The 18,423-nt window shown below is 35.3% G+C and overlaps 1 protein-coding gene across 1 annotated transcript; it reads right to left on the bottom strand.

Moving 5' to 3' along the window:
• Positions 1-7,149: 7,149 nt before the first annotated feature.
• On the bottom strand, positions 7,150-8,313 carry LOC146733616 (uncharacterized). The gene is made up of 2 exons (XM_085491446.1): positions 8,065-8,313; positions 7,150-7,463 (listed from the first exon to the last, which is right to left on the bottom strand). Exons 1-2 carry the CDS (start codon positions 8,216-8,218, stop codon positions 7,237-7,239), a joined length of 381 nt encoding a protein of 126 aa, XP_085347572.1. The 5' UTR covers positions 8,219-8,313; the 3' UTR covers positions 7,150-7,236.
• Between the last annotated feature and the right edge of the window lie 10,110 nt (positions 8,314-18,423).

The raw sequence follows: 18,423 nt of genomic DNA, 5'->3' as shown, positions 1-18,423 counted from the left end.
GAAACCCCGGTCCTTTCATGTAGTCAACACGTATTTCGACACATGGTAAGTCCTTTAGAAAACCAGGGAGATAAATTACGCAATATTGATTTGAAATAATGCGCCGTCTTCATTTGTGTTTATACAATTTTCTGATCCTGTGAAAACTGTGAATATTATGTTGAATACATAGATGTATAACACATAAAATAACAAATAATAACAAAGACATAAACCAGCCTTGCACCCTATTATACAGCATGATATTATACTGCATTCGTCATGTTATTTTTAACTGTTAATTAATAATTGGGAATGCCAATCAATATCGCTTAAGGCTGAAGACGTTATACTCTCAATAATACTGACTGCAATGTTTTTTTGAAAATAATAACTATATTATCATTGACATATTGTGCACGACTAATTTATATTTACCGTAATGTAAAGTACATGTTTGTGACTCGTCTCACATAAATCTATGGAAATGTAAATGAACAAAAATGCTATATGTTATTCTCACCAACTGACATTCAGTTTTAAAATAAAGTTCAAAATAAGTTTGTATAAGTTTGTATAATTCCATGTAAGATAGTTCTGTCCGAGGATGTCCTTAACTATACAACTATGTCCACACAGCGCCAAGAATAGATAATTCCAATCCTGGCAGTAGACACTCTTCCAACCCGCCTCAGATATTTCGTGTCACTTTCTCTGCAGTTTCACTTGACTCACGTAGAATGATAGCATAATTTGATTGTTGTAGCCCAAATAATGAAATTAAAACTGATGAATATAATGAGTTCTCTAGTAAAAACCAACACGTTCCATCCCAACGATATATCTCACGGAAACATACCTTACTATTGGTCCATTGCTATAGAACTCAGAATCTCTTTGGCGACTTTAACATGCCAGGTTTTGCCGTTAGTTCACCACCGGTGGAGAAGTAGTTGTCCACGCAGAAAATGCATAGGAAAGCCTAAATTACTATTCATTTATGCAGAGCAGGACCTGTCAGTCTTAGTTAGCTGACCTGATTTAAATGCCAAATCCATTTTTAATTGACACGTACGTTGTTTATGTGTGATATTCACACCTTTCAAGTTAACAATACCACAGACCGGATCTGTATCATGCGGTTATACTAATAAATAATACTGGTTTTAGTTGAACGAGTTTCATGTGTCTTTTTTTATACATATCCATTTTTCATGAATTGTCATACTAACCATTAAAAAGTCATTGAGTCCATGTTTTGTGAATTGAAAAAATAAACTACGCAAACTTTGTTGTAAAAACACCGTTAGCATAGAGACGCGCTTGTTATCCATATATGAATGACTTGGTTTGTCCTAACAGCGTCTTTTTAATTTCAAGTTACTGCTATTCAAATTACAACTTAAAATCAGTACAATTAAAACAATTTGCGAATGTGTGGTCAAAGGACCGTTAGAAGGGCTTCGCACAGATCGTCAATTTATCGAACTGATCTGTATGTAGATCTTCACTAGTATTAGGCTATGTTGAAATCGGCTGACTGCTGTTGTTTTAAAGTGTCCCTCCAAGAAAAAAACGTGTATACAGGCCTAATGATAAAAATGAATGCACTTGTTCTCGTGAAACACCTTCCAGACGAGGGTTCAACTCTGGGTACCTTATGAGCATAGGTTTCATCTCCAAATCCGCGAGATTTTAACTGTGTACTGTTGGTTTCCCCTCCCATATCATGAACAAATTCAGAAATATGTGACTGTGTCATTTGAAGGTGATTTGAGCACCCTAAAACCCATCAATAAAGTCGAAATATAATAAACAGAGGAACGCTTCAGTCGTGACACTGAATTTCTGTCAATACATAAAAGTGAAAACTGATTTCATTTGACATACAGAATATTTGTATTTTATAATAACATAGAAGGAGTATGATATAACTTACAGTGAGCTCTTGCTATAAAAGGGAGGGAAATAGATACGATTTTACTGTTGTATTAAAGAATAAGACTGAGTGGGCTGGGATTTTGAAAAGAGGTACTATTCCAAAAAAGTATTTGAAAGGATAATACGTAACAGACTTAAATTTTCTCTTGTCTTGCTATTGCTATTGTCTTGCCAGTTAAAGGTACCTAAGACCAAGATTTGACAAAATAAACATTTTTATGGCAACATATTGCTTATGTTTTTCGTTGTAAAAGTATACCGTCGTTTAATGGAATGGTCTTGTAGCGGGTACACACATTATGATTTCCTGTCTATTCATTGCCGGTGCTAACAGCATATATACACTGAGTATTGATATAGTATAACTCGGGAAATTCTCACAATATAGTTTTATATAAAAGAATGCCTTAACCACTTAAGAACAGCGTGCCTGTTCATATATTGCAACCCTTCAACAGATATTACAACTAATTATTAACATTTTAATTGTATACTCCAAGTTAAAGTAATGAGTAGTTTGAAAGCCATTGCTATATATAACTACAATATGTCTATGGTGTCAAAAGTTCCATGTTTTCAAAAACTAGTAAATAATGCATGATTCATGAGAAGAAATAAAAACTGGCAAAAATAACTAACTACAAAAGTAAAACTACGTATAAAAAGATGGATCTACTAATGAAAATAAAAATAACTAACTACAAAAGTAAAACTACGTATAAAAAGATGGATCTACTAATGAAAATAAAAATAACTACCTTGAAATCACCTTTTAGAGTGAGTGTGCAGAATTAAAGAGCATTTAGATGTTTACATAATCTGTTGACACCTCTACACAGTTCCTCCCAAACACTCATGTAACTTCGCCTTAATAAGGGGTTGTTGATAATTAACCAACCCCTGACCTGTGCACTGTCATTCTAATCTTTGCATATATTAACTGGCCTGTGAAAAATGGGCAGATCTTAACGGGAAATCCACTCATGAATGTCTATAACCGAATGTTGTATTATTTTATTATCTGTATTGGATTTTTGAAATCCAAATTACGAGGAACGTGTGATAAACCGCCAAAGCTATATGATTAAATCAAATCAACAAATAAATGATTCAGATATGTAATTATCATACCTGTTACACCTTTCTGCCTGTACAAATTATCCATTTGTGCGGTATCATTGGACATGTGGACAATACAAAAATATTTGAGGTTGAATGACGTGTGTGTGAAAAGAGAACATGATTGTGTAAGATTGAAGAAAAAAAATATGTACTGAACTAACAATGACAGTTATAAAAATCCAATATTATTCAGTCTCTGATCAACTATCTTCATGTTATATATCATTAGACAAGTGGTCAATAGAGAAATGGTTTGGGTCTAATGACCTGTGTGAGAAATAGAACACGAGTCTGCAACATATACTTTTATAAACATGTAACATAAATAATGTGTACTCACTATAGATTCATGAGTAAACACAATTGTATTGAAACAATTAACTTATTAATAACTGCACCCCATGCTATGGAAGTAACTAGAGCTTTGAATACATCTGTCTGTTTGGCCATGGTATCGGTGTTCACTTTCTTGTTGTGGGAGTGAATGACATTCATTCATTCTGCTACCTCACTATTCACAATGCCGTGTAACTCCGGAACATTTGCAATACGTCGCAATACTTTCTCTTCTTTGGATGTATTTTTTTTTGGTAAAACGCATCATACAAATACAGGTGAACATCATCGTCTAGTACATGATTTCCTTGGTCTGCTGTATAACCAACGTGAGTGTAATTCTGTTACCAGCATATTATTTTCTGATATTATTTTTCCAAGTTTGCCGTCACATGGATAGAACATCTGGAGATATCTATTATTTCAATGTCTTACTACCATATGTGGCATATCAACAATAACAACTGATGGTTAAACCTTGAAGGACCTAATAGGGTCAACATGATCACGCGGACTTCTCTGATCACGGATAAGTATTTTAAGTGCATATACAATAAAATGAGGGCAGCTTGCAGAAAGCCATATATACTATATATAAATATTTATATGTTTTCCGTACTAGTCATTGGTGTATTTACCATTAACTATTGTAACTTTATGAATTTTATTATTTCTAAATTTAATTTCTGTAGGTATATATTTAAATTAATATTTTATTATTTAAATGAAAATATTTAAATTGGAGTAATATTTCATAGATTTCAAAGTGTAGCCGCCAGAAGCACCCACTATTTTTGGAAGACTCTGTTCTTTATATTATCATTTTTAATCAATGTCTGTCGAATGTACAATATTATATCGTATTTTGAGGTGGTAACCTCCGCAATAATGCAAGTCGAACATATTTCTTTTACCTTTACAACCTATTGAAGAAAATATTAACGTCAAAGCATAGTTAATAAACTAATTCCTATATAATAAATGCCAACTCAGTTCAACCAATACAAATAAAACATGATCAATTTAACAAATATAAATAGGAATGAATCCTGTCCGAGTTTGCCACTATTTGGTTAAATAGTAAGCTTCATTCACCGTAATTCTTCAAGAATTCAGGAGTTTTATTAAACGCTCCTCGGAAATATCACAACATTCTGTCCCAAGCCTTTTGGTACCCATGCTGAATGGATGGTGTCACTTGGAATGCACTTTTTTCCACCATCTGAAAGAATATAACCATAGCTGATATTTACAATAACGTAATGTTCGTGCTAGGAACTAACCAAGTTAAATGAATCATATGCGAGCAGTTCAGAGGACAGTAGAAAACAATAAAATACATTAATTAGTATAGAAAACATGGCCACATTACAACATGCAGCATACAAAGCTGGCTTGGGACAATAACATTTTAAGTTTTTTTAAGTTTACCTGGGGAAGAATACGAATGTTTTCAACTTCAGACTGTTTGAGAAAGAGAACTGCGTCAACCCCTCTTTAAAGTTGACCAATACGATTTCGGCGGGATGTAATAAAAAAATTCCAGCGTCGACATAAACAAAAAATAGCGGGGTCTCATCAAAATATGTTAAGGTTATGGTTGATGTTAGGGGTGAGGAGACCTTAAGAAACTATTTCCTCAATATTAACTAAAATTAGAGCCTGCATCTCTAGTTTTCGTCAAATAACGCACTGATTTTTGTGCGTGGGACACAAAAACAACATATGTACACCTTATTCAACACAAAAATGACCAGTTTGTGATTCAAGATTATACTTATATTTATTGGGTTGCACTATATATTTTAGTGAGATGACAATTAAAATTTCAACCAAACGTTATACCAAAATGAACGTCAAAACTGATACATAACATTTAATCAGATTTGACCGCGCTCTAACGTTTCCATTGTGATATTCCAATAACCCTGTGCTAAAACTTTTTATGTCATACATTTGCATTGATAAATTAAAATTTTAGAAACTGGCATCAGGAAGAGGTAAAAATGAAATAATGCTTCTTTTGAATATGATTTTATTTCAAAACTCTGCAGTGCATTCTTTATAATAGTACAAGTGCTTATTCCACGGGGCAAAAATGCCCACAAATCCGGGGTTGCGTATCCAAAAGTATCTGTAGACATTTTCCCTTTTTTCAATGATGTCGTTAAATTCTTTTATGCGATGACCATATTTGACGCATGCGCATCAGACATAGCAACGACCACCACTGCAGTACCCGACTGTAATACTTGGTTCTATGTTTATACGTGTGTATATTTTAAAACTTTATGGTATATTTGGTATTGTTTTTAATACTTTGTACTTGAAACCCATTTTTGAACAACAAAATATTTTTCTTCCCGCCCAGCGTGGGAGAGCTGCAGTAGAATCACAATCGACAGAATAAATTGTGAGTGTCAGTACAGTGTGTAGGACTGGGTTATATTTACTGAATGCAGTAGGTAATTAGAAAATACTTATTTTAATATGACTTAATAAGTGATATTTTAAAAGACATTTTTTGTGTTGGCAATATATCAAATCAAATAATTTTACGACATATATGAACAAGCCACGACTATTATATGTCAGTTTGCAAGGATCTCCAATCGCATGTGTCCGATCAGGAATGGCTTTATCGACGAATACGTGGAAGCGCACTAAATATTTTATTTGAATAGATAATGTGGGTGGACATTTGGCGTTAACAGGTACCTTGTCATTCGAATTACCCAATTCTTCCATATGTGTTCCATATAATACGTCATCAATGAGTGGTAAGTGATTCACACATTTTTTTAGCTTAATTTTCCAGAACACAACGGCTAAGAGGGTGATGGAGCATAATTTGTTTTGCCGTTTGCTAAACTTTCTACAACAATAGACAGCGTCATATCTCCCCTACATTAGAAAATGTGTCGACAGCAATTGTTCATTTAGTAGTTCTTTAAATATGCTGTTCCGTTCCCTCTACTCCCTTTAGAAAGTGCCCTTCCAAAATGAAATTAAAAATGCCCTCCTTTTTAAAGGGTGGTGGTCGTCGCGCTGCGCACGTGCAACACTTGTGTCGATAAATATCCAATTTGATGTTCCCATAATCCATTCCTTATAATGGAAATCACATAAATGGGTTTGACCTGGGCGCATCACATCTTGCGTGTGTACCTCAGGATTCCATGTATCGTTCTTTCACTGATTTGATAATATTTTGTTATGTATGCTTTATGTAATTTGTTGGGATATGTTTAAGTTCATCAATTTGTAGTTTTCAATATAAACTTTTGTTTAATGATTTATGGTTGGGTTTGTTTATTTTCACATTACCTCACCTTACCTTATCTGATTGGTATGTTTTCCCCCACTAGCCATGCTATTTTCATTCAATAACCACATTGCGAATCCACAAACATCAAGCTGTCAAGTATTTGACGAATTATTTCACTGTGCTGTGTCTTTGTGTAATGACTGATAAGCGATTCGACATTCACAATCTTGGCAAAGTAAACCAACCACTTCGGATGTATTCAATTCTGTGAATGTGATTTAATTTTCAGAGATATTCAGAACATGTACAAAATATAGCGTGTAGAATGCACTCGAGTGTTGCAAAATTAACTCCTAATGTTTCTGTTCGTTCTTTTTTTGGGAGAGGGGTTCTGATCGTTACACAACGTGTCGCATGAAAGAGAAGAGATAATGGACTCAATTAATTGACATGCCAAACCACAAATATTCATTTAAATTATGCAAATAAATGTTCATAAAAAATATATTTTCACAAACATTTTATTTGTGTTTTTACATTATTAACCAAGTAGTACATATACATGCCGGTTATACGAGAGGCACATAACATTAAGGAATATGCTTTGAAGAAAACACAATATCAGCTTTATATACCCCATCGACCAGCTTCCATATGTATAATAATTTGATAGTGTACACCGGAGATTCTCCATTCTTCATCTTGTATGTGGCACTACAGTACACCTTATCACCTCCTAATATTCCCTCAACTTCCTTTGTTGTTGCGTCCATTTTATCGAATCCCATTCTCAACTGCTTCATTTTCTCTATTGTCTCTGAAAATCAACGAAATTAGGTAGTTGTAATATGTACGTTTAACGGTATTTGTAATGATAAGATGACTGGGAAATTAGGTTTGTAACTGAACTGTTTTTTTATTCAATCACTTACGAACTGGATATTTTATGCAGCACTGGTGACAAGATTAGATATAACGTTTATTTTATGAAAAAGGACCATGTCTCTATGACAGGTTGTTTCAATGACATTTCAGCTATCTGAATATAGGTTAAATTTACAATCTTACCTAACAGTATTGTTATTAATACAGTCTACAGCTCTCACATTTCATTTTGTTGGTCAGAACAAAATGTTGTAAGCCTACAAACTATGCAAATCCAGCCTGAGTGAGTTCACTGGTAAACAAATAATCAGGATGAAACACACACATTTACAAAAATAGGCACGAACCTTTTTTTGTGTGTTGTAGATATGCTGGTCTGAAGATAGTTTAGAGGATATATAGCGAACAAACATAGGTGGTTGTATCAAAACCTAAACACATAAATGAATATCTCACGGTAAATCCTTAAAGCAAAAGTGGATTTACGAAAACAACTATATATGCTGATAAATTGTAGAACAATTAATACACACCAGTAGACCCTGAATACACTTTCCCAACGCGAATAAATCTGCATTCCGGAGTATGCATATCGCAAAGAGCCTCCCAGTTCCTGTCGTTGAATGAACGGCTAACTATGTCAATGCGTTCTTCAAGCACTTTCCTCAGATCAGGTTTGCCACTCATTATGCGAAAACTGTAAAAGTTGTACTCGGCTGTCGGTACAGTATGTTACACAGTCAGCTCGGAATTGGTTGTATCTCTGCCAAAATAAGCAACATATTATTGTGAATAACCCACGTGAGCTATGTGAATGGCCACATGGTGGCGCTCTGAACGCAGTCGATGTTTTCTAAGCAAACATTTTTTATATGATGAACAAAGATCTCCAAGAATATTTATTGATCGAAAAATTGAAGCATCATACAAAAAAAATTGTATACTATACAAATTTAAATGTCACGTATTACAAATGCATTTATCGACATATATATTATACCATCTGATATACATATTGTAAAGTAACATATTACATAATCTTATCATATTTATATTTAATGCATTTGGAATAAAGATCATCAATTAAAAAATATTGTATCTAACCGTTTATCTGTTTATCACGTCGCATAGAGAACAGGAACATAAAACAAATGACACACAACGCACAATAAAGCAGCTGTCGAGTACACTGCACAACATAGCCAAACAGTAAGAGACGATATATCGATCCCCTTATATACAACTCAATGAAGTGGTGCAAATGGTGTCCTAGGCAGTTCTACCGGATTTGAGAAGGGAATTTTCATATATGTTGCATCGTACGATAATTCCCCTACAATCGACATGCATGTTACGGTAGTTCTGGATTTGGTTTAAAAAAGGCATTTCAAATAAAGAGGAAAGCTAAATACGTCATTAATACAATCACGAATACATTAAATTCTAATTAATGCTATTACTTTATGATATTGGAAAATATTTGTTATATTCGCTTAATAAATAATCGCTTTCCAAACGTTCTTGGTTTAATTGGGTGCGTAATGTGTATGGTGAAATGTACGATAACATACAAATATATTGTCCACATAAAGTATTTTTATTTATAAAGGCAGAAAACGAGTAAAATTCTACAAAGAATAATACCGTCACACATTTTGTTGGTTATTTGAGACAATATAGGTGGATGAAAAAATGTACACTACTTACTGAAATTTACGTTGCCGTGATGGCGAATTGATAAAAAAATACCTTATTAATCTTACCGCGCGTTTTCCATCGTCTGTCATCACAGGCAATTTAATAAAGTCATGTAGTTTTATATATGATTTTGCAAGTTACTTAATTTAAACTGTTGTTGTGCTGGTAGTATGTCTTGTGATTTATATGTCGTGTATGTAAGAGGGCAGTAATCTAGTATAAAACCGTTATATGTCGTGCATGTGCTTTATTTAGCTTTCAGTTATGTAATATGGCATTAAAGATCATTGAATATAAACCTTTAGGAATTGACTCGTTTTGCACACAACTGGCAATTGAATCCGTGACCATTCGTGGCTATTGCTAAAGCCCCTTTTACAATTGGTGCCAAACAGACTACAACGGCTTGCGACTCGAATTTTTTCCCGTTGTACGACTCGTTGTAGCCGTTGTACCACTTATTGTACGATGCAGATGCGACAAAATGGTCGCATCTTGGTCGGGAAAAAAACCCGTGCTGCTCCGATATTTTGAGCGACTGACGCGATGAAAAATAATTGCACGACAGGCAGTACGAGTGTTGTGCGACTTTGCACGCCCTCGTAAGACTCCGAACGAGTGTTGCACGCACGAGTATTTTCATGTCGTACGATGATGCGTCCTGACGTACGAGTCCGTTGTACCACCCTAAGACTATTGGAAGACCTGTCTTGCTTCCTTTGCAACGTTGTACGATTTTTTTTCACCCCCAATATAAGCTCGAGAACTCCTGAGCTTTCATCCCAAATGTCTGGACCATCCAAACTGTAAACATGGCTGCTGCTCGACCAATAGCTCCTGGGAGGCTCTTGCATTTGCTAAGTCTGAGAAGGCACTGTATACTAAATAAATATAATATTTGTGTTTCAAAACATGCATGTGTGAAACAGGCCTTTGATGTACTGAGTAAACTTAATATTTGACACTCTTTTATTTTAAGTTACATTCTATCACTCTTGGGCCCAACTTTAGCCGTGGGAACTGTCAAATACTAAGGTAACAACTGTGATTCTATATCACAAGATGATGACAAGTTTCATTCCCTTATAAAGTAATTAAAACTGCCCATCTTCCGTAAACAGATACACATGAGAAACTATGTGTTTATTGTTGCATTACCAATGACATTGACCAACAGCTGCTGAACTAACATTTAGTCAGTCCTCGGTGAAACTTTTAGCAGTCAACAGCTCAAGTATGAGGCTCCTGCAAGATGACACTGTACGTTGTACTGTTACATACAGTCAATGGTAGCTTGAAAGACCACAGACTATAGGGGTTACAAATGACTCTGTATCCAATGATGGAACCTACTCTATGGAGGCTACCTATTCCTGATCTTTGCCAGTACCTTTGTGTCACTGCTTGACTACTTGCTGTCTGCTACCGCATTGAGCTCCAGATCTGAATTTGCTACAATAACTTTACTCAACTGCGCACAGCTACTCTCCTCATCTCCATTGTGTGGGAGAACTACAATGTATACACCGTGGGCTTGACTTTCATCATGTGATCATCATTGAAGTTTGACAGTGACTCTTTATTACCATTTTTCACTAAGCTGATCAGATAAGTCTTTCTCTTTATATGCTAGCATATATTAATTGTGATAGGGATATTTAGTATTAAATTTAGTTGTTATTATTTTATTCGAATGTGTATTGTGCTTTATTATGTCAGTCTGCCCCTATAAAAGTTCCATCCTGCCTTCCCGACTCCTTCAGAGACCATTTTGAAATCCTAGCCTAAACCGCCAAACCACGTCTACCACACATGGTTACAACACAAATTACGATTCTATATTATTATTAATAATAATCCTAATATTACACTGGACATATGGTATGCATCCATGCGATTTAATTGTGTCCGATGTTACAGCGGCCGTCACCGCAATAATTGGACTGGGTATCACCCAGGACAACCATATGTTAGCATTTGTTTCACTAAAGGATCCAAAGTGATCTGAGCCATCGTATTTATAGACCAACACCTCGCGCGACAGGTGGTGCGGTGTGTCGCACAATGGGTCGTAGCCTTGTAAGATCGGTTGTAGTAGTCGTACAACGGGTCGCCAGGTCGCGCGACATAGCGCTACAAAACGCATATGTCGTGCGACTTGGTCGCATCATCGTTCAACCGTTGCAGCCGTTGTACGACTGTTGCACACGGAAACATGAAAATAATCGCACGATTACATCTCACGACTGTTGTATCCTGGTGCAGTGGTCGTTCACCTCTCGTACGATTTTATATATTGCTTGCGACTCAAAGACAACACTTCTACAACAGGACGGAAAAAATATTTTCGAAAAAAAATTATCGCACGAGTGAGGCGCCAATTGTGAAAGGGGCTTTAAAAGTCGACAATCGTTAGGATAGGATAAAATATAGCATAACACACCTTTTGCGCGTTAAAAATAAAAACGAAAAACAACACTACAAATACCCATTTATATATTTATGTTAAATTCTTTTAAAAGATGCTTGTCAAATTAAATAGCGCCTTCACTCAACTATAATTAGAATGAGTGGTTGTTCAAAAGTTTGATGAGTTATGCATCTACTGGCTAAGCTTGTTGTACGTATATGCAAATGAGTATATGAACTATTCGTGCTGTAGGGTGAATTGGGAGGGGTGAAGGATTTCATGTTTGTAATGACTGGTTGTAATGTGCTATCACATTGTTTTCAGGATGTAGCCTGATATTTGTTGCTTTCTTGGTTTGTTCAATTATGGCTACAATTTTTGTGGTACGTGGAAGATGTGTTTATTGGTTGTTGAGTCATTGTTTAGACACCTTGCAGCTTGAAATGGTTTGATCCAAATAAAATGATATGGCGATGTCTTCTAAAAACGTGGCATCAAAATGAATTCTGTTTATTTATTTACTATTGTGAACCCTGAGAACTATTCACTGAAATGGGTGTCGGGAGTAAATGGTATTCTGAACAAGCTTTATCAATTATTGCTGGCAATATTTTAATATGAATTTGGAGCAAACTGTGACACCAAATCTAGTCGTTGTATTGTTATGCTTTTAAAATATTTTTTTTCAAATGTTTTAAAACAGATTCAAATATAAGGATATGGATTGTAAAATATTAAGATAAAATAGTGTCTAACAAATTAATTTGTATATGGCAAATGTATTTAATAGAATTCAGTAAAAATAATTAAAAATAAATTAAAAAGAAATATTATGAAATATTATTTTTTTATTTGGGAAAGTTCTTTATAAAAATAGAACAGATGTAATGAATTAATTTTAATATTGTATTTTAATTTCAATACTAGATGCGATTCACTGCCGGGAAACGGTATATCACAGAAATTGAGCTGCGACTAGACTGCACCCCCTGTGGGTACAAGTTATAAGTCCTGCCGCAATATGTTTTGAGTTGAGTGCACTGCATTGCTTTATTAATTAAAGATTTACTTGATGTTGACTGCTTGTAATATTTGTAATGGATTACTTTTAATATTTTATTTTAATTTAACACTTGAAGTGATTACTGCCTGGAAAATGGTATATCGCAGAAATTGGGCTGCAGCTAGACTGCACACCCCTGAGTACAATTTATTAGTCCTGTCGCACTATGTTTTGCGGTGAATGCACTGTATTGCTTCATTGATCAAAGTATCACTTGATGTACACTGCTTATAAGATTTGTAATGAAATAATTTTAATATTGTATTTTAATTTCAATACTAGATGTGATTCCCTGCCTGGGAAATGGTATATCACATAAAGTGAGCTGCGACTAGACTTCACCCTCTATGGGTACAAGTTATAAGTCCTGCCACAGTATGTTTTGAGGTCAGTGCACTGTATTGCTTCATTAATTAAAGCATTACTTGATGTTCACTGCTTGTAATATTTGTAATGGATAACTTTTAATATTTTATTTTAATTTGAACACTAGATGTGATTCACTGCCTGGGAAATAGCATATTGCAGAAATTGAACTGCGGATAGACTGCACCCCGTGGGTACAAGTTATAAGTCCTGTTCCAGTATGTGTTCAGGTAAATTAACTGTATGCCTTCATTAATTAAAGCATCACTTGATGTTCATACTGGAGTAGCTCATGGTAGTTTTGTATGCAATTTCTTGTCCAACGCCAAACTCTTCAGGATTCCACTAATTGAAGGTCCAGGAACAATATTTGGTTGGTAACACATTTGTCATAGAGGGTGAAATATCATAAATGGCCACGCCCATTTTTCGTCATACGCGCTAATTCCGCCCGTCTGTAACTCTAAGAACTGTTGGAGATAGGAGGTTGCTTGACCACTCAAAATTTGCAGAATGGCCACATTTTGGGGTCAGTAATATATTTTGATCACTCAAAGTGAATGGTTTTTGAGAAAATTGCGAAAAACTGATTTCTCCATATTACGCAATACAAATTTCAATGTTCACAAAACTTTAACCTTACTTGTCGCAATATTTATCCTGTGTTTGGGTTATAAAGTAAGGCACAAGTCTGAATTTTCAGTGATTCAATAGGTACACAGGTACATGTACATTTATTTATTTGGATTTCTACACTCATCTTTCTTACAACTGCAAAAAGTAACACATTTAATGTTCTTCGCTGGTTTGAAGAACTTCTCTGTGCCCTTTCAATTTGCTTGATTGACGATTTTTGATAAACATCAAAAATAATGTTGATTCTGCACCTGTAGCAAGAATGTTATTGGAAAGACTCTCAGCGAATTCCCCAACTGTTTGAAGGCCTATTTTTTTCACAGGTAGTTTACGTACGAATGCCATGAAGTCAACTATTGTTATCTGAGCATCACTCTTCACATTTCTTTTCTCTTTTAAAAGTTGGTTGACAAGGTCTGTTTTTTTAAACGAATGCTATCTTCACATTCAGTGGTGAGGAACTGGGATGTGCTTGTTATTTCATATGTCATTCATACTATACCCTCGTTCTCCAGCATAGTTAGGGTATCTAATCGTTTCTGCAGCATTTGAGTTCAGTGGAATAGAAGAAGGTTTAACGAAAATAGTCTTGCAGTTAGTTAGTATTGTGTCATGTAGGCGTTTCTCATTATTCTGAAATCTAGTTTCCACAAAATCTTGATAACTCTTTTCACCAATTGTCGGACATTCAAGTAATCCATCAACAACACCCTGAGATATTTCAGCCCCAGTACAGATGTTCTGAAGTCTGTTTTCAGTGCTGAACGGATTTTTGATGGATTTTATGTAATCATGGAGTGTTTTGCACGATTGTGACCAATTTAAGTTGAAGTAGGATTGAACTGATGATGTAGGTTGAGTTCACCGTTGTCTTTATCTCCCAAGTTACACCATTCAAGCTGTGTCACGTGAAGATTTTTCTCGTGCTTTAGGATATTCCACAAAACCACTGCTTCTTTCTGTCTAGTCATGCCTATTATACCTCCAGCAACGCAGGTTTATTATAACACTTCTCGAGTGCCATGTCAAACCCTACTGAACTGCCTAAACGAAGAGTGTGGTACATCACCCACCCACCATCTTTGAAACATTTATAAATGCTGGGGAACTTCCTTTGTATGTACAAGCAATCTTCAAGGATCATTGACCCCCCACCTGCAGTAGGTTTTCCGACCAAACCCAAATAGCAAAGGCATGCACTTCGGCTCAGCTGGAACAAAAATATGCCAATCAGCTTGACGAATGGAGTGTGTTAAATCTCTCAGAATAGCTGAACCAGAAACAAGCTCCAGTAGCGCACATTGTCACATGGTCTGATACCACTACAGGTAGCTTCTTTCCATTCTGCAAAGGACTTCTTCAAGTCTGCCTGCAAGATTTTCTTCTTTCCCCAAATTTCTCTGAAATGTTCTATACAGTATCCATCCAAAGCTTGCTGTATGACAGTTTCCATGCTGTTCTAAGTCCCACCTAGTGCTTTCCTGCTCAGCTTGAAATTGTTCATACATAAGAATGTTCATCACCTCTGACACGAGACTCATTGCATCCTTGCCAGTCATTACACTATTCTCTACTACAAGTTTGCCAAAGAGGCCAGTCTTAATCAATGCCGGATCAATTCCACTGCCGTTTAGAATCTTCCCGAGGCATGCGATGATGATCTTTTCCATGTGAAATGTCCCTATTCCCAGGAATAAATTATAAAACTGGTCTTATCTGGCTTCAACAGCTGGATTTCCTTGGCGATTGCATACACTCCTTCATTAGCCCACAGTGCACCTGATGTAGCGTTGAAAGTTAATCATAGATGTAAATATTGTTCATTTCTGCTACAACATATTTGAGGATGGGTACAAATGACCTTACTGTAACACCGAACTTCAATTGCCTCTGAAGCACACTCATTGTTGCTGTAAAGCAAGGAAACGTACTCTCATCAGGATCTGTATAATTTTGTCTTCCCATGCACCAAAAAATAATCATCATCAACACTATTCTTTCTTTTATCACTGTATGCGAAAACAACTCTGGTATATCACCAATGCCTTTGACAAGGTGTGATGTCTCGAGAATCTGGCATGGTAAAACATCAGCAAACTTTGTCTTTCCTGCTGGTACTGAGCAGCTTGTCATCTGCATGTCCTCAAAGTCATTGCTTCTTGGTTTATTCTGAAAGATGACTAGAACAGTGTCATGATTTTAATCTTTCCCAAAAACCATATTCTCTGTATGGTCAAAATTGTCTAATGCGCCCTGTATAACATGCCATTTGGAGATCATCGAGGACACAGGACATCTGTTGGGTAATGTGTCCTCCACCAGCTTTTGGGCCACTGACGTATTAATAAGTAGCTGATGTATAAGTTCAGGTTGTGGATAGTCATGCTGCAGTGAAATGGGGTTCTACTTCTGCCTGCCAATAATGTATGAATTGAAACAGTGTGTCAAAGCCATTCACCAGTGTCAGTGTTGCTGGAACATGTGTTTGATGAACTGGAGCCACTTTGTTGCACGATGCGATTTGTACCTGTTCATTGAGATTTCAACATCCTGACTTGAACAGTATGTTGCATCCAGACCAAAGCTATAACTCTTACATTCATTAAGTAGTTTTAATGAAAATTTGTGAAGACGAAGAAAATATATTAAACTTTTACACAAACCAAATATACAAAAAATATAATAATGATTCGAATGACTGTATGAGCTCACAAAGAACATAATTTTTCGATCACTTTCAGACTACCTGTATGCGTAAGGTTTTTGCTTATGATTAAAGTGAATTTGCGCGTCTCCGCCCACATCACCATTCTTGCCTGTTATCGCGCAATAATGACCTGTGCCTCGCCCTTTATTCCCTAATCTAAATGCAGATGCAATCCTACCTGGTAAAATTCTTTGGTATTTTTGAGTTATATTACTGTAATGTAAAGTTTTATTTCTGGCATAACACTGAACCATAAGGTTCTGTGACACGTCCTTCCACCAGGCTGTTAAACTGCCCAACCTGTCCAACGGTTCTAGAGATACAGATGGGCGGAATTAGCGCGTATGACGAAAAATGGACGTGGCCATTTAAGATATTTCGCCGTCTATGACAAATGTGTTACCAACCAAATATTGTTCCTGGATCTTCAATTGTGGAATCCTGAAGAGTTTGGCTCTGGACAAAAAATTGCATACAAACCTATTATAAGCTACTAGAGTATCACTACTTGTAAAATTAGATCTGTACCTAGATGCAAATGAGTATAGGAATCATTCGTGCTGTAGGATGTATTAGGAGGGGTTGAGGATTTCACGTTTGTAATGACTTGTTGTAATGTGCTTTCTAGTTGTTTTCAGGATGCAGCCTGATATTGTTGCATTCTTGGTCGTGTTTATTGGTTGTTGAGTCATTGTTTAGACACCCTGAAACGTGAAGTGGTATGGTTTAAATCAAAATTTGATATGGCGGTGTCTTCTAGAAACATGGCATCAAAATGATTTCTGTTTATTCATTTCTATTGTAGATCCTGAGAACTAGCCACTGAATATAATGCCGGGAATAAATGGTATTCTGAACAAGGTTTATTAATTATTGCTGGCAATATTTCAATATGAATTGGGGACAAACTGTGACACCAAATCCAATCGTTGTATTGTTATGCTTCTAAAATATTTTGTTTTCAAATGTCTGGAAACTGATTCTAATATAAGGATATGGATTGTACCAACAAATTAATTTGTATATGGTGAATTTATTTTAAAGACTTATATTGTGAAAATATTATAAAATAAAATAAGTTTAATAGAAATATTATGTGTATATTTATATGTGGAAACTTGGCTGGCTCACTCAAAATTATAACGATGTGAGCTCTTTGTTTTTTTATTGTTTTATTTGTGAAAAAAATGATATTTTACAGACTGCAAACAATAAAACACTCACAATGCAAGGCTAGTTCACCAACATGTTCCTTCTCTTGCCTGAGTGTGAAAGTATATGGTTTAGTGGATACCTCTTTTTTTTTTTAAATATTCCACTTTCTTTTATTTATTTATTTATTTATTTATTTATTTATATAACACCGACATAATAATAGCACGTAGTACAGCACACGAAGCAAATAGATAAAAGGAGAGTATAAGCCAACAATGACTTCAATTTCATTCCATTTCATTTGTCTGTAAATTATTATTTTCTATTGCAACATTATTAAAACAACAACAAGTATAATCTGGTCACCCGAAACCTCGGAAGTTAAAGTAATGAGTAGTTTGAAAGCCATTGCTATATATAACTACAATATGTCTATGGTGTCAACAGTTCCATGTTTTCAAAAACTAGTAAATAATGCATGATTCATGAGATGAAATAAAAACTGACAATAATAACTAACTACAAAAGTAAAACTACGTATAAAAAGATGGATCTACTAATGAAAATAAAAATAACTAACTACAAAAGTAAAACTACGTATAAAAAGATGGATCTACTAATGAAAATAAAAATAACTACCTTGAAACAACCTTTTAGAGTGAGTGTGCATGATTAAAGAGCATTTAGATGTTTACATAATCTGTTGACACCTCTACATAATTCCTCCCAAACACTCATGTTACTTCGCCTTAATAAGGGGTTGTTGATAATTAACCAACCCGGAAGCACCCACTATTTTTTGGAAGACTCTGTTCATTATATTATCATTTTTAATCAATGTCTGTCGAATGTACAAT

This window comes from Saccoglossus kowalevskii, chromosome 16 (genome assembly GCF_978046115.1).
Source record: "Saccoglossus kowalevskii chromosome 16, keSacKowa6.1, whole genome shotgun sequence".
NCBI classification, from domain to species: domain Eukaryota; kingdom Metazoa; phylum Hemichordata; class Enteropneusta; family Harrimaniidae; genus Saccoglossus; species Saccoglossus kowalevskii.
This window is presented reverse-complemented; position numbering and strand designations above follow the sequence as displayed.

What these genes read in the sequence shown, in the direction of transcription:
- LOC146733616 (XM_085491446.1), bottom strand. Translation starts at nt 8,218, where the DNA reads ATGAGTGGCAAACCTGATCTGAGGAAAGTGCTTGAAGAACGCATTGAC. An exon ending in AGTGTATTCAGGGTCTACTG is followed by an intron (nt 7,464 to 8,064) that starts GTGTGTATTAAT and finishes GTTGATTTTCAG; the next exon opens with AGACAATAGAGAAAATGAAG.